Genomic DNA, 18,270 nt, shown 5'->3' with positions numbered 1-18,270 from the left:
ATTCACAAGACCATATGTAGTGGGATTTTAAGCCTTTCTTCTCCTTCTGCAGTGCTGAGGAAACTCTTCTGAAACTGGTACAGTATTTTGCATTGAGAAGAAGTGCTCCCCCCTCCCCACTTTGGCCGAGATGCAGTGACTCCCCTGCACACCCACTCAAAAACAAGTGGCAGTTTTTAAAAAAGGGGTGGTTTCCCCCTTGAAGCTGCAAACGTTTCACCTCCCTTCCTGCTGCAATCCTAATAATAATATAACAAAAGCTGCATGTTAGGTTATGTCCACATTAGTGACTTAAGCAGAGCTGTCTTTCCCATAGGGCTTAGTGGTGCTTTGTGCCAGGGCGCTGGCCTCTCACAACAAGTGGGAGAGAGTGGGCTTTGCCAGCGGCCTCCCCTTTCCCTGCATGCCTGCCAGCTGCGCCCCGTCAACCATAGGGCTGGCGGGCATGCAGCTTGCCTCCCAAGCCTCCACGGGAGGCGAGTGATCCCCGCAGAGGCTTAGGATGGAAGCTGCAACCACCCATGGCTGGCAGTGTGCAGCTTCAGGCCTCCCCCCACTATCCGTGGTAATTGGGGGGCTCTGGGCGGATATTTGCACCCCGGTGCTGCATCTGCTAAAGATGGCCCTGGACTTAAGACACAGCAAAGTCCTAGAGCCATAGAATTGTAGAGCTGGAAGGGACACCCCTCCCCGACACACACAATGCAGCAATTTTTAGCAAACCCACAACCCAGAGATTTAGAATCTCATATTCTACTGACTGAGCTATCTCATTGTCATCCCTTCTTGCAGCTGTGTTTCAAGCCACATTTGCACAAAGTTTCATCTCATCAGAAAGCAGCTGAGGAGGTCTTCTACTGAGAAGGATGGCCTTTTTGGTTTCCCTGCCCCTACAGTCCCCGTCCCCCCAAATCTATCCACAAAGCTGTCATCTTTGCATACCTATTCAGCTAAACGTGCATTGTGCAAGCAGCTGTCTCAAATGTTCATATTACCCTGCATCTGCTTTTCTAACCGGATTGAAGCTTGTTTGAGAAAAAGACAGCAGTATTTGTCAAGAATCTACAGGATCAATATGGATCGTGGCTAAGTTTGTGTGAATGTGGCTTCAAAATCTAGTCATGGGAGCCTGCTGGATGTGGAGTAAATGGAAATGGGAACTTGATGCAAAGATGTCTAGTTTGGCCCTTGAGCAACTGGGGGAAAGGGAAATCACAGTACGTACCCGTCAGCATTTCATAATGACAACAGGGGTGTGTATGCTTGCAGTAGCACCCCAGTTCTCATGAAACACCAATTCTTACAGCATGGATTTTTGAGGGGCTGCTGGATTCACATCAGAGAGCAATGTTGGTGGTGCTTTAAAAATTATATAATTGCACCGGTAGCTGGAAATGTTCCAAGGTCCATGTCCTCCTGGAAGCTGAGCTTGTTTACATGAATGAAGTGGATTCAGAGCTGGATTTACCAATGTCTGGGCCATAGGTGAAAACAGTTTACAGATTATCCCAAGGTATGAGGAAGCTTTCGTAAGTTGTGGGCAGATCATCTTTCTTATGTATCAGGCCCCCTATTCATACGGATGCAAAATTAGTCCAAGAGTTCCACCCTTCTGGGAGCAGGGGGACACAAAGAAGTGTCCTACATTATAGGCGGCAATCTTCTAAGCTGCAGGGTTGTCCAGTTGAGAGATTATGGCTGTGCACACATTACTTTTCACTCTGGCTCCAGTGCTTTCCCACTGCTGGCGTTTGAAGCCGAGTGCATAGGACAGTGGTTCTCAAAGGATGTGGCAGGAGGGGATGGCAAGTGTGGCAGGAAGATTCAAGGACAATCAAAGAAACATTTAAACATTTCAAAGTACTATCCTATAATTTCAAAATAAATCTTTTTGGATATACCATCGGAAACATTATCTGCGCCTCTCTCAGTGGCGTAGCGTGGGGGGTGCAGGGGGGGCCGGCCGCACCGGCCGCAACATCTGGAGGGGGGCGCGCGCTCGCACTCGCAGCTCTCTGCCCCTACCTGGCTCACTCACTCTCACTGCAGTGCTGGCTGTGCGAATCCTATCCGAGCCGCCGGGTCGCTGCCCACTGTGGAGGGGAGGGTGCCAGGCGTGCGGTGCGGAGAGAGAGCGAGGGACTATCTGGGGGAGGGACAGTGCAGCGGGGGGGGGGGCGCAAATTACTTGCCTTGCCCCGGGTGCTGACAACCCACGCTACGCCACTGGCCTCTCTTCAAGAGCATTGGCTACTCTTCTATGGTTCTCCACAGCATATTGTTGTGAGTGGGGATTTTCAACTCTGACAAATTTTAAAGATCAGAAAAGAGAAAGTCTTATTTGTGTTGATGAGGAGATGAGAGCTTGTTTGTCTCAAATCAGACCCAATATAAATGAGGTTACCTGGAAAAAGCAATCTCACATCTCTCAGTTTGTAAGGTACATATGCAAGAGGCTTGTTTATAACTATATTTTGGGAATAATTCATTTCTTATGTAGCTGCATTGTTTTATACTTTCTGGATGCCCCATGATCAAATTATAAAATAGTTGTGTTTTGTGTTCTCAAGCACTGCTAATTGTTTCTTTTTATTTCCCAATGTATTTTTTACTGATAAAATATTTGGCGTGATGCAAGCAATTTTTTATTCCGAAACTGTGGCCCAGAAAAAGAAAGTTTGAAAACCACTGGCCTATGACATCAGCCACAACAGCTAACAACATAATAGTTTTTAAAAGTTTAGGAGAGTTTGAATTGTTTAAAGTATGTATTATTTTAAGCTGTATTGTTTTGCTGCCCTGGGCTCCTTTGGGAGGAAGGAAGGGATACAGACATTTAATAATAATACTAATACATTCCAGGATGGTCCCTTCAGCAAAACGGGTATAACAACAAGTCTGTCATAACTTATACTTCCATCCACAGTCCTTCCCCCTGCAAAATATGGGGTTTAATAATGATGGACTTTATCTACATTGGCATTAACAAAGTAAGTTTTAAATGTTTGCAAACTCAGAAAAAAATGTTACCTTTGTCATTTCCCTTTTTTGGGGGGGGGATAAAATACAAAAACCTTTGAAAGGTCAAGAGCATGTTATTTTTTCACGAAAGTAATGGGAAAATTACAGGATACATACCATTGCGTGCCTATAGGTGGCTCCCTCTTACGGCTTGATAGGAACCCCCAGAGCAGCAATTTCCTAACCGCGCCGCTGGTGTAGTGGTATCATGCAAGATTCCCATTCTTGCGACCCGGGTTCGATTCCCGGGCGGCGCAGGATTTTTTTCATTTTTGGTTTCGTTTTATTTACTTCGCAAACACTATACGTATGTAATATTTGCATGCGCAAACTCGTGATAACAGTTTCCCACTTCTCCTCCTTTGTGTCACGCGCCTGCTTTGCGTCTACATCCGCTCCATGATTTTAAAGCTGTAATTCTACGTGCATCTTTAGCTGGGAAGAACCCCCACTGAAACCCAGAAGAAGGGCATTACTTTCGAGTATACACGAACGGGAAAAAGCTATCTGTATTCAGGGCTCACCCCCCATTCAGTACATCCAGAATAACCTGTTTTCCAATACAATTTAGTACTGTAGAGTATTTGTAAAGAATAATACAAACCTATCTTACAGGATTGTTGTATTATAATTTAGACAATGAATATGAAGTCTTTCAACACAATAAAACTTAATAATAATAATATAAATTGTTTTTATTATTAACAATAATGTCTCAGAGGAGTACACCAGTTCACCGGCTACTGCAGCAAAAAGGAATAAAGAGCCATGCGGACTGGCACCTTGAAATATCCCGTTTCTTTTTTGCAGCCGAAATTTCAAAGGAACCTGTAAGGCATGAATTAGCTACAGCAGCGCAGGTACTTACTAGGGAGTAAATCTATGGTTTATTTGCTAAGTCCAAACACACATTCAAGAAGCCCGCGCTTCCTATCGTTTGAAAATCAAGATCCCCCCCCCCGAAACCTGGTTTCCGGACTTTCCAAGCACCCACTTACAAAACCATCTATACCAGGAGGGGCAGAAGTGGAACCAATAGCCACGCCCCCCCCGCGCTGCATTCTGGGAATCGTAGTCTTTTGCTTTGTGGCTTCATTTAACTTCCTCGATCTCCTTCCCCCCCTCCCTCCCAGCAGCTCTGAGGACAAAATTCCCAGCCTGCAATCCTTGGGTGCGGGGGTGCGAGCCTCCTTAAAGGTAGACCTAGAGGACGAGAAGGAAAGTCCTTGCAGGCTGCTTGCAAGGGGCACCCAAGCGGATCCTGCAGCCAAACTGTTGCAAGGCGCCCTGCTGCTCTCCTTCTGCTCTGCAAGCGGCAAGTCCCTTCCAAGGACCCCCTCAGCCCTCTTTTGCAGGATGAGTGCCGCGTTCGTAGCAGCGGCGGGGGAGAGGAACAAGGAGCCTATCCTGAGAGTCCTCCGGGACTACGTGAACCCCTGCCAGCCGCAAGTCCAGGTGCTGGAAGTGGCTTCAGGCTCCGGGCAGCACGCGGCCCACTTTGCCCAGATGATGCCCAACGTGCTCTGGCAGCCCTCGGATGTGGATCCGAAATGCATCGAGAGGTAAGGCCTCGCTGCTGGGGCGGACCTGGGAGGCTGTTCGGATGGATCGTCGGAGTGGACTTGCACGGGATTCCCCGCCGGTCCAGTCTGGACACGAGGAGGACCCCCTCCCTGCATCCTGGGTGTCGTCTGAAACGTGTTCTTGACGCGCTTCAGGCCTCATGTGCACTATATACATTGAATGCACGGACTATGCCATGTGGCTGGTAGGTGGTGGGTGTTGCTCCTCCCACCCACTTTTCACAGCTGGCTCGCGGGGGCGGGAGTCTGCTCTGCCAGTGAGTTCCGTGCAGGAAACACACTGGCGAAGCAGCCGTGCCCAGCGGGACTGAGCCCCACCGCCACCACTACCCCGCCCATGAGCTGACGTCACCCAATGACACCAGCAGATTGGCAGCAGGTGGGCTTGGTTAGGGGGAAAGGGATCAGTCTGCATGATGAAGTTATTGCATCCGTAAGAGGATGGCACGATGGCTTTCCGTTCTCTCCCCTTCTCTGTCGCTCCCCCACCCCGCAGAAGGGACGTACAGAATCTTCTCTGCATTACAGACAATAGTTAAGAAATACATGTCTCATTAGCCTGTGCCCGCCTGTATGACTAATGCTGGAAATTAATGGTTTTAGGGCTGTGGTCAGTATAAAATATTTCATTTGTATTTATTTAAAGGGATTTAAGTTAAGGGTGCCTTAAAACTGAACCTGGAAACAAACTGGCACCCAATGTAAGCTATACAGGATTGGCATAATAAGTCTGGTCTCTAGCTCCTACTAGCACCCGGGCAGCTGTGTTCTGTACTAAATGGTGTTTTTGAGCTGCCTTTAAAGACAATGCCTTGTAGTGAGCGTTATTGTATTTGTTTGCTTGTTTCTTCTTCTTCTAAGCATCTTTAACTGGTCTTTAACTGAAAGAGCAACTTGAAGGTTTCTTTCTTTTCCCCCATCAGGTTTTCAAAACAAAAAAACAGATACTAAAAAAGAGATAACATGCAATGAAAAAAGAGTGGGGAAGGAGGAGGAAAAAAAGCAAACTCAGCTTTTGAAGCTGCTGTTCTAAAAATGACCAGCAGGGATGGAAGCAGACCCAAAAGCCTAGTGGAATGGCTGTTCCTAGGTGACAGTTGAGGGAGGGCAAAATAATGTAAGCGTAGTTAAAAAGTGTCCCTTAAATTGTACTTGAAAGTGAGCTTGTCCAATAATGATTGGCCAGCTTCACAGTTGCTCTGATTCTTGCTACGAAGGCTGGTCTAAGTGGACCTTGACCAGGTCCAGCAAAGCACCTCCTATGCCTCTAAACACAGGATCACTGAGCACTGCTGTGTTACACGTTAACTCTTCAGCAAATCTCAGTATTCATTCTGGTTTTGCAAATCTGAAACATATCCTTTGGGCAGGTGGGGCTGGGGAGGAAAGTATACCACGCATGGCCAGTGGCGTAGCGTGGGGGGTGCGGGGGGGGGGGCGGCCGCACCGGGCGCAACATCTGGGGGTTAGGGTTAGGGGGCGCAAATCCACGGGTTAGGGGGCGCAAATTATTTGCCTTGCCCCAGGTGCTGACAACCCACGCTACGCCACTGCGCATGGCTGAAGTCAGAGCCCCTAGTTTAGGGGATAGCGCAGACCATAGCTTAGTGCCAGGCCTATAATTCTTTGAATTTAGTACCAAACTAATATTACATCACTTGTGTAATTAGCAATTGCTTTAGTGGTTGGCATTTTTTGTTGTTGTTGTTAATTAAAGTAAACCATAGTCACAGGGTCTGGATTGGGTTCCCGGCAGGATGGGTTGATGGCTATGGGAACCTTACTACCTCATTCCCACTGCAGTTCTGATCCAGAAACAGCCCCCCCAAAAAAAAAACAACCCACAACTTGCTTTTCCACTGAAAGCAAAGTTTCCATTGGCACCTAAAATGTCCTAAGAACATTCATATATTAAGCTAACACTCTAATAGACATGCTATAAAAGGAAAACAGGATAGGGAGAGGAGGTGAAAGCCAGCTGCTGCTTAATTGGCCAATGGATGAGGACAGGTCAGCCTCCCCTTTTCCAGGAGAGTTGGGGGGGGGGGGCGAGAGATAGCCCCACAGTGGCCCTTGGTAGAGGCCTGAGTACTTTTCATTTTAAAAGTGTTTATAAAAGCTGTGGATGGCAAGTGCGATCTGGGAAGAGGCGTTCTGTCTGTGAGAAGCCCCTCTTTAAGGGCAGCGTTGGCTGCTCTTTCCTTTTTTTAGGAAGGCTGTGGGTCATTTCCCTCCTCTGCACAACTTATGCAGGTTTAATTGATTAATTAAACCTCCTTTGCACTTCATTTATCAGCTGGATTTGCTTTATGCTTTCAACTGGTTGGTTCGGTGGTGCAATGAAGCCATTTTAGGAATGGGCCTTTAGCTCAGTGGCAGGATTATCTGCCTTGCATGCAGAAGGCTCCAGGTTCAGTCTCCGGCATCTCCAGGTAGGGCTGCATGAAACCCCCAAAGAGCTGCTGCCAACCTTTGTAGAAACTACTGAGCTTGGTGGACCAAACGTTGCTTCCTATGTTCCCACATTCAGACTGTGCAGTTAATGGACTTGTGCAAGGCCTCCTCTGTAAATGGCAATGGGCATCTCATACATGAGATCATCCACCCCTGCTTTTCCTGGAGGCTCTCCTGCTGAGAAGGGCCCTGGACTTGTACCCCAGAGTCTCCTACCCTGATGGCACCCCTGTCCCTACTGAGAGCAAGCTGCTGGTGCCGGCTCTACCGTTGACCCTTGCCCCATCTGCAGTCTGGCTCTCTTCCTTCTCTTTCTAGCATTTCTGAATTTATCAGGGCGTACCGCCTCCCGAATGTCAAACCACCCATTTACTTGGACGCATCGCGCAGCTGGGAGACGTGGGGCGGCTTGCGCCCGGACTCTCTGGACCTCATTGTCAACATCAACATGATTCATATCTCGGACATGAGCTGCACGGAGGTGAGGCCACGCTCCTGTCAGCCCGCTTGGCAGTGAAAGCCTGTACTGTGTCTGCTGGGAAGTCAAGCCCACTGAGCTGAATGGGACTTCATATTATTCTGATTTATTGACCCAACCTTCACCCTAAGGTGCTGGGGCGGGTTAGGACAACAGAAACACCAGGCTAAAAACAGTTTGAAATGCGGTGCTACAGGAAGTTCTTGCAAAGTATGATTTTATGTGAATTTGATTGCACCCCAGGACTTATTAACGACCGCTCCATTGCGCTTCCATGGAATCATAATATTATTTGTAGCGTTGGATTTATGTATCTGCAATAACCATTTGTCCACACTGTATCAATTCCTTTTTAAAGTTGTGGACCATATGGCACCAAACAGGCAAGCCATTGTTCATTTCTGTATCTCTTTTAAGTTTGTAATGTTATATGTGGGAAAAGAAAGCAATTTATTTAAAAAGTTTAAAATGCAATCGCAGGAATAAGGTAAGGCCCTAAAATATCCATCTAGGGTGCCAGAAGGTAAAAAGGAGTGTCTTTACCTCTTACTCCCAGGTAAGTGCTTATAGTGGGAATGGGGAACTTTTTTCTGCACATTTCTATTAGGGCAATTTGGATAATGCCTTTTGCCTGCCTGATCAAGAGAGAGAAAGTGGGGTGTGAATGAAGAAAGTAGTCAGCTGTACAAAGGTAAAATTTACATTAATGACTCCACCCACCTTTGCTTTTGACCCCGCCCACCAGTAGAATCAGACTGCCAAGCACCACATGAGCCAAATGCTTGCTGGACCAAGTACTGGGCCCAACACTGGCTCTCCAAATGCTGCTGAACTCCAACTCCCATCAGCACCATCCAGCATTGCCACTGGTCAGGGGTGGTGGGAGTTGTGGTCCAGCAACATCTGGAAGCGGGTATCAGGTTGGCAGGGGTCAATTCGATCTTCTCAGGTATGGATCTTCTCAATTTTATGGCCCCTTGGCTCCATGCCCTCTGCAGGGGAACCACCTGCACAACCCTAAATCCAATTCTGCAGGTTGGGGAAAGATAACACTAACTGTTTTGATTTGACATCTTAGAAGCTTCCTGGCAGTAGGTCCAAATCATACCTAGCTAGCTCCTTAACTGGTTTCTACTGGTAAGCAACAACAAGCCATTAAGTCAGGAAATGCTTCTAAACTGGAAGAAAAAAGTGATTTTTAATTCCTTTTAAAGTCAGTAAGTGTGTGTTGCACTAATAAGTAGTAGTAGATGCATGTTTAGCTGTGTGCTAGCAGCAGAACCTTGTAGTCTCTAGCTACTTATGTTACTAAGCCTTGTTCATATAATCATAGACAGTGTCAAGAACCGTGGCACTTAATTCCCCCCCACCCCAGATAAGATTTTAAGAATCTGCTTTTAAATGAAGTAACATCCATTTAGACCAAGGATTGTCAACCTGGTCCCTACCACCCACTAGTGGGTGTTTCAGGGTTCTGGGTGGGCAGTAGGGGGTTCTATGGCACAAGCTGAATCCTCCTTCCATTGAGCATTGGTGGGCAGTAAGGAAATTTTACCATCAAGAAAGATGCGTTAGTGGGCCGTAGGTATAAAAAGGTTGACCACCCCTGATTTAGATGGTCGATTCGAAAATTTTCAGAATATGCTCAAATGATCCATTTGAGAGGGGATGAAAGCCAAAATAACAGTAGAGTACTCCCTTTATATATAATGGTCTGTGAGAGAAAGCAAGCTTTCAGATTCATTTGGGTTCTTTGGGCTGAATGTGAAAGGCCCAAACAAAAACTGGAAGGAAGGAGACAAACCTTACTTTGCTCATTGGAATAATGGAACGGGGAATGTGTTCCGTGGAGTTTAAGGGTATTAGTCCTATCAGTTCCCACTTTTGTTTTTGTATTTCTGCTTAATCTTCAACCCAATAGTTCCTACCAACTCCTGGACCTTTTGCAGCCCAAATGATCAGCTATGGCATTCAAGATTTTTCAAAAGAAATAGTTGTTGCAAAGAGAGGAAAGTGAGCTGGATTGGGAGACGGTTGAGTTGTGGGCTTTAACCCTTAGTCTCTGCTGCTGCCCTGATTGGATGCGCCTTCTCCAGCTTCCCATCAGTGAGAAGGCAGTTACACTTTCCTTTCTTTTGGACTTGAGTGGGCTCCGTGTAGCTAATGCAAGCGCCATCTTGTGGTTCTTGGTTGAATGTCCTTTCTAGCTAACAACCTTTCCTGGGCTGTTTGCTAATTTAGGGAACCGGCATCACCAACAGCAGAAATCTAGTGTGTTGCTCCCAGTTGCTTATACACCTACAAATGGTGCACCATATGGCCAGCTGAGGCTTTTAGTATAGCGGCACCAGGCCTTTGGAATGCCATTCCCTTTGAAATCAGACCAACACTAACAATTTTGATATTTTGCTGCCTGCAGAAAATGCTTCTGTTTTCCCAAGTGATTTTAGAGAATTAATTAGATTCAGTATTCGTCATATCTCCTGTGTCTTATGATTTTGTAGTTTTATGGTGGTTTAACAAATTTATTATTACACTGCCATGAGACCTTTTTCAATGATTTGGCAGGTTAGAAGTACACGCAGGTCTCGCTTACCGAAAACAATGCGTTTCCTAGAAATTATTAGTTATGAGAGTGTTTGCATAATGAGTTGATAATTTCCATTGATTCCTGTGGGGAAAATTTACACTGAATTTTGACCCCCGAAAGCAAAAAATATTAAAAAATGCTCTCTGATTTCCCTCCCTTCTTCCCTCTGTTCCTCAGCCAACCAGTAAAAGGCAAACAAGGAAATAAAAAAGAAATGTTTTGTTTGGATATCTGAATCTGTTGTGTGTATAGTAAGGTTTGAGTACTAATTCACTGTGTTTGGATAAGTGACTTTTCACACGTTGAATGTTCAGAAAGCGGGACTTGCATGCATTCCTACAAATAAATTGATGCAACAGTGAGAGAAATGCACTCTGCACATGCTTAGAGGAAGCACCCTTGAGTCTACATAGAGTCCATTTCCCATTGTTGACCAACTGCATCTATGGAGAGGAGGTAGTCTAAGGTGCCTCTTGCTCTGGAAACCAACTACAATTTTGCAAAACTTACATTGTGTTCTTTTACTATTCCGTAAGGAATCTGCAAGAAATAGAATTTAGATACACAGGAATGATCCTACTGGAAAGATCAGTTGCCACTTTCTTGCTAATTTTTATACATATCCTACAAACGCTTTGTGATTCTCATGAAATCCGCTCTTTCCAAATGTGCTTGTTAACCTATTTCCTTTGCATTTTGTTCAATTATTCCCTGCCTCCCCCTGCCCCCAACCACAGGGTTTGTTCAGAGGAGCAGGAAAGCTGTTAAAGCCTAAAGCAGTGATGGTCACATACGGGGTAAGCTGTCAGTCAGGATCCTTGTAATCTAGATACTGCTGTTCCTGAAGCAGCCTTTGCCGAGTGAGCGGCCTCTAGATATTTTGGACTACAACTCCCATCAGCTCCAACCAGCAGTTAAAGAAAACAAAAAACATTGTGCAAAACTTGCAGTTCCTCCCAATTTGCTCTGTTGTATGAATTTGGCTACATACAGATAATGCCCTGGGAAATTGCCTTTCATTTGCAAGTAGCAGCAGAGGAAGGATTTTTCTCAGGACTTAAAAAGGAGCGGGGAAAATTACTTCTTTTAAAAAACCCTTGAATTCCCCCCCCCTCAAAGGTGCTTTTAATGCCACATGTAGTTTTGACCCTGGGCGTGATGGTACAAGGACCCTGAACTCCTTTATGTTGTGTTTCCTTAGAACAGCCTTCCCTTAAGATGGCGCCCTCCAGATGTTTTGGAGTATAAATTGTAGGCTGAAACATCTGGACGGCACAGCTCAGGGAAGGCTGCTCTAAAGTAACCAGAACGCAAAGCTGATGTTCTTGGGCCTCTGGTGGTGGTGCAGAACCTGTGCCAATCCAGATGTAACTGGACCACAACTCCCAACATCCTTGGCCATTGATCACTCTTTCTGAGAATGAGGGCAACTGAAGTAACCACCTTTTGAGGGCTGCAGGTTTATCCTTTGCAACAGCCTAGTGATTCTGTGTATAGAGATTCATGTGATGTTTTGCTTCGGTCTCGGGTTTTTTGGTTTTTTCCGAAGTTGGTCGCATTCATTCCCAACAGTATGCCATGTCCCCCCCTAGTGGCAACCCTTGGCTCTGCAGAAAATCCAAGGTGCATTTTCTCACACTGCCAACTTTGAGGTAACAGGGCTGATGGTTGCTGGGGTTTTTTTAAGCTTTCTGTAGTCTAAGCCCCCATAACTTCAGAAAGCTTCATTAAGAGGAACTTGGCTGTCTGAATTCTTAGATTTTTTCCCCAGTTCTGAGTTAAGGGGTGGCAGGAGAAAGAACCCACACATTATTTGATTTTTATAAAAAAAACAACACTTTTTTAAAAAAGAAAAATTGATTGTTTGATACCACTTTGTCTTAAACTGTTTGGTGTGTTTCCCCCCTGCCTGATTCCACCCCAAGCCTTATGCTGTGAATGGCTGCATCTACCCACAGAGCAACGTGGACTTTGATTCCTACTTGAGGCAGAGGTAAGGAGGAGCTAGGCCAAATCGAAGGAGTTACTCATAGCATATAAAGCCCTCAGCAGCTTTGGAACTAGTTTACTGTGCCCTCTCAGCCGTTTCCATCTGCAGAAAAGGCATTTTCAAAAGTCCTGCATAATGTTCATTCTGCAACTGCAAGGAATCTTCACTTTCAGCATGGGAGTAGGTACCATTAGGAACTCCCTGCCTATTGATATTAAGCACGATGGCTGATGCTTGGTAAAAAAAACCCTTTCTTCTTGTTGTTGTTTCAGCAAGTCTAGCCAGACATGTAATTTTATCAGGCTCAAAGATCTGTTGGTTTTTTATGGATATTTGGATGGTTTTATTTATGTCTACTGTTTCTCAAGTCTCTGGGTTTTGGGGTTACCTTTGCTATTTTTAAATGTTTATTTTATACCATTTTATGCAAGTGGCTTAGAGATTTATTTATTTTTGATTGAACAGTATATAAAATAAGGAAGAGTAGTGTGGCTCTACTCCTGAGTTTTACTTGGTTGACATCTGCACCATCCATTCAAAGCACTCTTATACCACTTTAAACAGTCATGACTTACCACTAAGCAGCCTCCAGATTGTAGTTCATTGAGCATTGTTAGGAGGCCCCATTCCCCTCACAGAACTACAGTTCCCAGAGTTCCCTGGGAAGAGGGATTGACAGTTACACCACTCTTGACAACTGTAGCTCTGTGAGGGAAATCGGGGTCTCCTGGCCAGACTTGGGGAAGTCATGACTGCTAAAGCGGTATAACACTGCTTGGCATGTAAAGCACAGACATGGCCCAATTCAGGCCATCGTTAGCCACACACGCAGAGCTACAATTCCCAGAGTTCCCTGGGAAGAAGGAGTGATTGTTAAGCCATTGTAGGCATCACCTCAAGCAGGATTCTGACATGGATGGATAGGAAACCCTTATATGGAGGTAGCAGTGCTGCTCTCTGTATGTAACAGTGATTGACTTCATTCTCTCTCTGTCTTCTCCCCCCCACTCCCAACCACAGAAACCCAGCCTGGGGCCTCCGGGACACGGCTTTGCTGCAGCAGCTTGCTGAGATCAATAGGATGTGGTTGGAGAGGATGGTAGGTGGTCATAGGAACCTAAAGAATGGGTTTGGGGGGAGGGGGAGTGTGTCGCCCCACAATTATTGTTTGGCTCCTCTTAGCTCCGGCTAGCATGGCTAAGGGACGCGGGTGGTGCTGTGGGTTAAACCACAGAGCCTAGGACGTGCCAATCAGAAGGTTGGCGGTTCGAATCCCTGCGACGGGGTGAGCTCCTGTTGCTCTGTCCCTGCTCCTGCCAACCTAGCAGTTTGAAAGCACGTCAAAGTGCAAGTAGATAAATATTCCGGCGGGAAGGTAAATGGCATTTCTGTACGCTGCTCTGGTTCGCCAGAAGTGGCTTAGTTATGCTGGCCACATGACCTGGAAGCTGTATGCTGGCTCCCTCGGCCAATAAAGCGAGATGAGCGCCACAACCCCAGAGTCGGTCAGGACTGGACCAAATGGTCAGGGGTCCCTTTACCTTTACAGTGGTGCCTCGCAAGACGAAAATAATCCGTTCTGCGAGTCTTTTCGTCTTGCGGTTTTTCCGTCTTGCGAAGCAAGCCCATTAGCGGATTAGCTCTATTAGCGCTATTGACAGTTTAAGGGCTAAAAACGGCTTTTTAAGGCTTAAGGGATTAGCAGTTTTGCTGCTAAAATGCTTTTAGCAGCTTAGCGCTTCAGAAAAAGGGGTTTTGGAGCGAAAAAAAATCGCAAGAATTTTCGTCAATTTTCGTCTTGCGAAGCAAGCCCATAGGGAAATTCGTCTTGCAAAGCGCCTCTGCAAACGGAAAACCCTTTCGTCTTGCGGGTTTTCCGTCTTGCGAGGCATTCGTCTTGCGGGGCACCACTGTACTAGCATGGCCCAAGGGTCTGGGAAGATGGGCACCTGCCAGGGATGGGTGTCAGGAGCATAAGTCACACGACATCAGTAAAGTTAATTCTTTATTCAAGGAAGCAAGTTCTGCTTAGGTGGCTAGGTGTAATAATCACAGCATCCCTTCCCAGTAGATCTTGCCCTAATGAGGCAGTTGCGATAACTGAAGGTCCCTGCCTTCCACAGCTCTCTAAATCTCCTCCTCCCCTGGGTCCTTCCCAAGCTCCTCCCTATTCTGGTTCTGGGAGACCAGTGGGGTGGGGATCTGGTCGCAGCAGGAGCGGGTGACACCCTGACTTCTTCACCAGCCTGACTCATCTCTGCTTCTTGGTCCCTCTCCTCTCCAGTCTCCTCTTCTGGACTGCTCTCTGCCACAGCCTCTTCCTGCTCCCCAAACCCTGTTTCCCCTTCATCTTCCGACACCTCCTCCCAGTTTGCTCCTTCTTCTGCCTCTGACTACTCTTTGTCATCCCACCACCAACCCCTTGGCTCTGAGCCAACTGGGAGTTCCGTTGGGGTTCCCCAGCTGGTTTCTCCCACCACTGAAGTCTTGATGGCCAGGTGTAGAGTAGCACACCTCTGCGAATGGCAGCAGGATGTCTGTGGGTGAGGGAGGGGGAAATACATGTTGCAAATAGATTTGGGAGGAGCAAATTTGTCTCTTGGCAAGTGTCTTCACTATGAGAACACCGTGGCTGTGTCCTTCATCAGTTGCTGGGAACAGCAGCTGGAGGGAGTGTGTAGCTGAGGTCCTCCTGGCAGTCTTCTGGTTCGCCATGGTGAGAATGCAGGGCTGGATGGGCCTTTGGTCTGATCCAGCAGGGCTCTTCTTGTCTTGTTCTGAAGCAGAGTGTGTTAGACATTCTTGTGGGTCAGGTGTGAGGAACCTTTGGCCCTCTGCATGTGACTGAACTACAACTCCCATCAGCTCCAGCAAGCATGGCCAACGGCCAGGGGCGGTGGGAGTTGTATAGTTCGTCAACAGCTGGATGGCTAAAGGCGGTTGCAGACTTTGGGCTCTTCAATTCCACAGCAGCACTAAAATTCGAAGTCCCCACCTTCCATTCTTCAGCATTGTTGTGGCGCCCCTGCAGTGTGGCACCCAGTATCACTGCACCGGTTCCACCACCCTACAACTGCCTCTTCCAGAGGTTTCCCACACATGCTGGGCTCTCCAAGCAATTGGGTTCTGAGTTGCATGGAGGGTTCTGAGTTGCATGGAGAGCCTAAGAAACTGCCTTATATTGAGTCAGACCATTAGTACATCCCATTCTGTATTGCCTGCACTTGAGTGGTTCTCCAGAATGTCAGAAAGGGTTCTGTGCCAGGGCTGCCTAGAGATGCTAGGGACTGAGTGTGGGACCTTCTGCATGCCAGGTAGATGCCCTACCACCGAATTATTGTCATTGCCTACAGGAGCAGGGCAGGTTTGCCAGTGCAGAAGTTCAGCCCCCAACATGTGGGGAGCTGCAGGAGAGGAGAAAGTCGTACAAGGGAGGGAGAGGGTCTAGGGAATGTGCCCGTCACTCTCCCCACCCCCCTGCAATGAGAATCTGGCTTGGAGGGGGAGACACATGAAGAGTTGAACTGTGTGCCTGCGTCCATATAATGTGGCTGCCAAGTATCTCAAGTAACCTCAAGATTTTCTGCTTCCAGGTCGACATGCCTGCAAACAACAAGTGTCTTGTTTTCCGCAAACACTAAGCCAGCCCATCCACTTTCTCTGCCAAGGAGAAGGGACCACCAAGGACGGTCAAAGTGTCGCCTGCCGTCGCCAAATTTGCTCTGTGTCTGTCGTGCTCAAGCCCACCAGGTTTCTAGTAGCTTCTTCGGCTCCTGGGTGAAAATAGCTCTTGTTGAGATGGGAATGATGTCCTGTATGAAGATCTGCATCAGGAGAGAAAAGCCTTTACAGAGAATGGAGCTTTGCCCAAAGGTTTCTGGCCAGTGTTGAGCTAGCACAGGGATGGAGGAGCTGCAGTCCTCCCAGATGTGCTTGGACTCCCAATTCCCATCAGCCCCCAGGCAGCATGGCCAGGGGAGGAGGCAGGGATGGAGAGGACTGTGAGCCCAGGCACATCTGGAGGGCCTGCGGGTCCCCCAGCTAGCCCGTTCATGCTTCGATTTTGGTATTCGCTGCTGGTTTCGACATTGTGGGTTAGACATGGGCATCCATGTACCCATCTCAAACCACCTTTGTCTCTTGTGCATGATTATTACCTTTCGCCTGCTTCAGTGAAGGCTTTGTTTTCAGGCCTTCTTTGATGGAGACCTCAATGTCTTTTGACCCTGTAACTGTGACTTTTGGGTTAAGAGGGGATTTCGGAGTAGAAAATATTACGGAATATGGGAGGAAGGAAAGCTCAGAATGACACTTCCCCAAGTAACCGAAGGCTATCGTGCAGAGCTAGATGGGAAAGATGGATTTGATGACTAGTACTCTTTACAGTCCTCCCATTGGAAGAGGCTGGGACTGTTTTCCTTTCCTCCTTCTTCCCACCCCAGCCTCCAAATTCTGCTGTGCTCCTTTTCTTCCCATGCTCCTTAGAGCAAAAGTCAATGCCGCAATGTGCCAACAACCCACCCAGTAAAGGAGAATGGGAACTCTTTGGCTTTTCAGTGGTTGTTGGACTCCAACTCCCACCAGCCCCAGCCTACATGGCCAGGGGTGATGGGAGTTGCAGTCCAACATCATCTGGAGGGCCACAGGTTAGCCATCTCCCTGAGCAAAAGAGGTACAAACCCTCAATCTCATCAGCCTCATTACTCTGCTTATGAAGGAGTGGCTGTAGGGGGGGGGACTTTATTTTTTTTTGGCGATATGGAGGCCTGCAGATTCCTCCCCTGCACTCATGATTAGGATTTTACACCACATGAATTCTGGCAATACAACACCAGACACATCCAGATAAACGGCATGTTATGAGATTGCTGGGGCTGTACCATTTGGGGCTGCAGGTGTGGGTTGCACAATTGAACCCCCCCCCCCCACCAAAATATCCCTGCCCAGGGAAAATTAGGATGTGAAGGGAAATGGCACTATGCTAGCCTTTTCCCCCAAGAGTTTCGTTTTCTGAATTCAAGAGAGTTTTAACAAAGTTGTTAAAATACTGGGTATTCAATAATGTAATTCCATGCCTGTATTCTGAAACGCTACCACTCCAGTAACATCATACCCACCTGCATCTGTAGGTTAGCTTACAGTCTAGCAGCTTTAATATGTCTTCAACTGAGTAATTCCCCCCCCCCCTCTTTGCCTGTTCCAAGTGTTCCTGAAAAGAGGTAGCAAATCACTCCAGCACATCTTTTAAAAAATCTGTATGAAGTAATAGTTCCCTCTAGTGGTGGTCAGCCACTAGAGCAGCAACAATGTGTAGCTAAGGGCTGAGCTTATGGGAATCGCAAGGAGGAATAACTTTGCCGGGGAGATCTGTGTGGATGTAATACTGTGTGGACTCTGCTGCATTTGAGTGCAAATAAATATATTGCTTGGGTATTGCTATGTGAGAAATGTATTCATTTACTGTACTCGATTGAAGTACCAGAGCTTTACTCTCCTACGTAGTCTAGGTTGATGACAAGCAAAGCCGAAGTTTAGATTAAATATTTGTACCTCCACTTTTCTGTTATGATAATGTTCAAAGCAGCTTCCATAAAAAAGGAGTAAACCTTGCAATATGTAACCTGAGAAGATAAAATTTGATCCAGAATCCATCTCTGAATATAAGAGCCTACTGGATCAAGCAAATGACTCACCTAGTCCAGTATCCTGTTCTGACAGTTGCCCAGGCAGGGAGACTCAAACAGGACCTGAGAGCAAGAGCACACTCCACTCTTGAGCTTCCAGCATCAGGCAGTCATCAGAAGAATTTTCCTTCCCACACTAGAACTAGAAAGGGTTCATGCAGACTTTAAGTGGTTGTTTTTCCGTCCATTGCTGCACACAGCAAAATAACCCCAAACTGATTGTCCAAATAAGTGTGGCTCTGCATAGGATTGCTTGTGATGGGGAGGCGATTCTGCTTTGGCCAGCACTGCTGTAGGCCCACAATATTGCTTTAAGACAGTCCTTTGATGTTGCTGAACTACAACATCCACCATCCCGGGCCATGCGGAGGGCAATTTCCCCATCCCTGCCTTAAGAACAAGTCCAAAAGTGGAATAGCCACATGAGCACTGCAGATCAATGCCAAAAAGGATCTAATTTCCTCATCCAG

The 18,270-nt window shown here is 46.9% G+C and overlaps 1 protein-coding gene across 1 annotated transcript; it reads left to right on the top strand.

Annotated features, from left to right (window-relative positions):
* Window positions 1–4,107: 4,107 nt before the first annotated feature.
* On the top strand, window positions 4,108–17,549 carry METTL26 (methyltransferase like 26). Its single transcript, XM_083412472.1, has 6 exons — window positions 4,108–4,583; window positions 7,377–7,539; window positions 10,864–10,923; window positions 12,052–12,119; window positions 13,137–13,215; window positions 15,710–17,549. The coding sequence occupies exons 1-6, from the start codon at window positions 4,378–4,380 to the stop codon at window positions 15,755–15,757; spliced, it is 624 nt and encodes a 207-aa protein (XP_083268598.1). The 5' UTR covers window positions 4,108–4,377; the 3' UTR covers window positions 15,758–17,549.
* The last annotated feature ends 721 nt before the right edge of the window (window positions 17,550–18,270 follow it).

Source organism: Podarcis tiliguerta (assembly GCF_965153285.1).
Source record: "Podarcis tiliguerta genome assembly, chromosome: 14".
Classification (NCBI taxonomy): Eukaryota; Metazoa; Chordata; class Lepidosauria; order Squamata; family Lacertidae; genus Podarcis; species Podarcis tiliguerta.
Note: the sequence above shows the minus strand (reverse complement) of the source record. Positions and strands in the feature narration are given on the sequence as shown.

Coding starts and splice junctions, on each gene's coding strand:
- METTL26 (XM_083412472.1), top strand. CDS start 4,378: ATGAGTGCCGCGTTCGTAGCAGCGGCGGGGGAGAGGAACAAGGAGCCT. Junction 7,540..10,863: donor CGGACATGAGCTGCACGGAG/GTGAGGCCACGC, acceptor CCCCAACCACAG/GGTTTGTTCAGAGGAGCAGG. Junction 10,924..12,051: donor CAGTGATGGTCACATACGGG/GTAAGCTGTCAG, acceptor TTCCACCCCAAG/CCTTATGCTGTGAATGGCTG.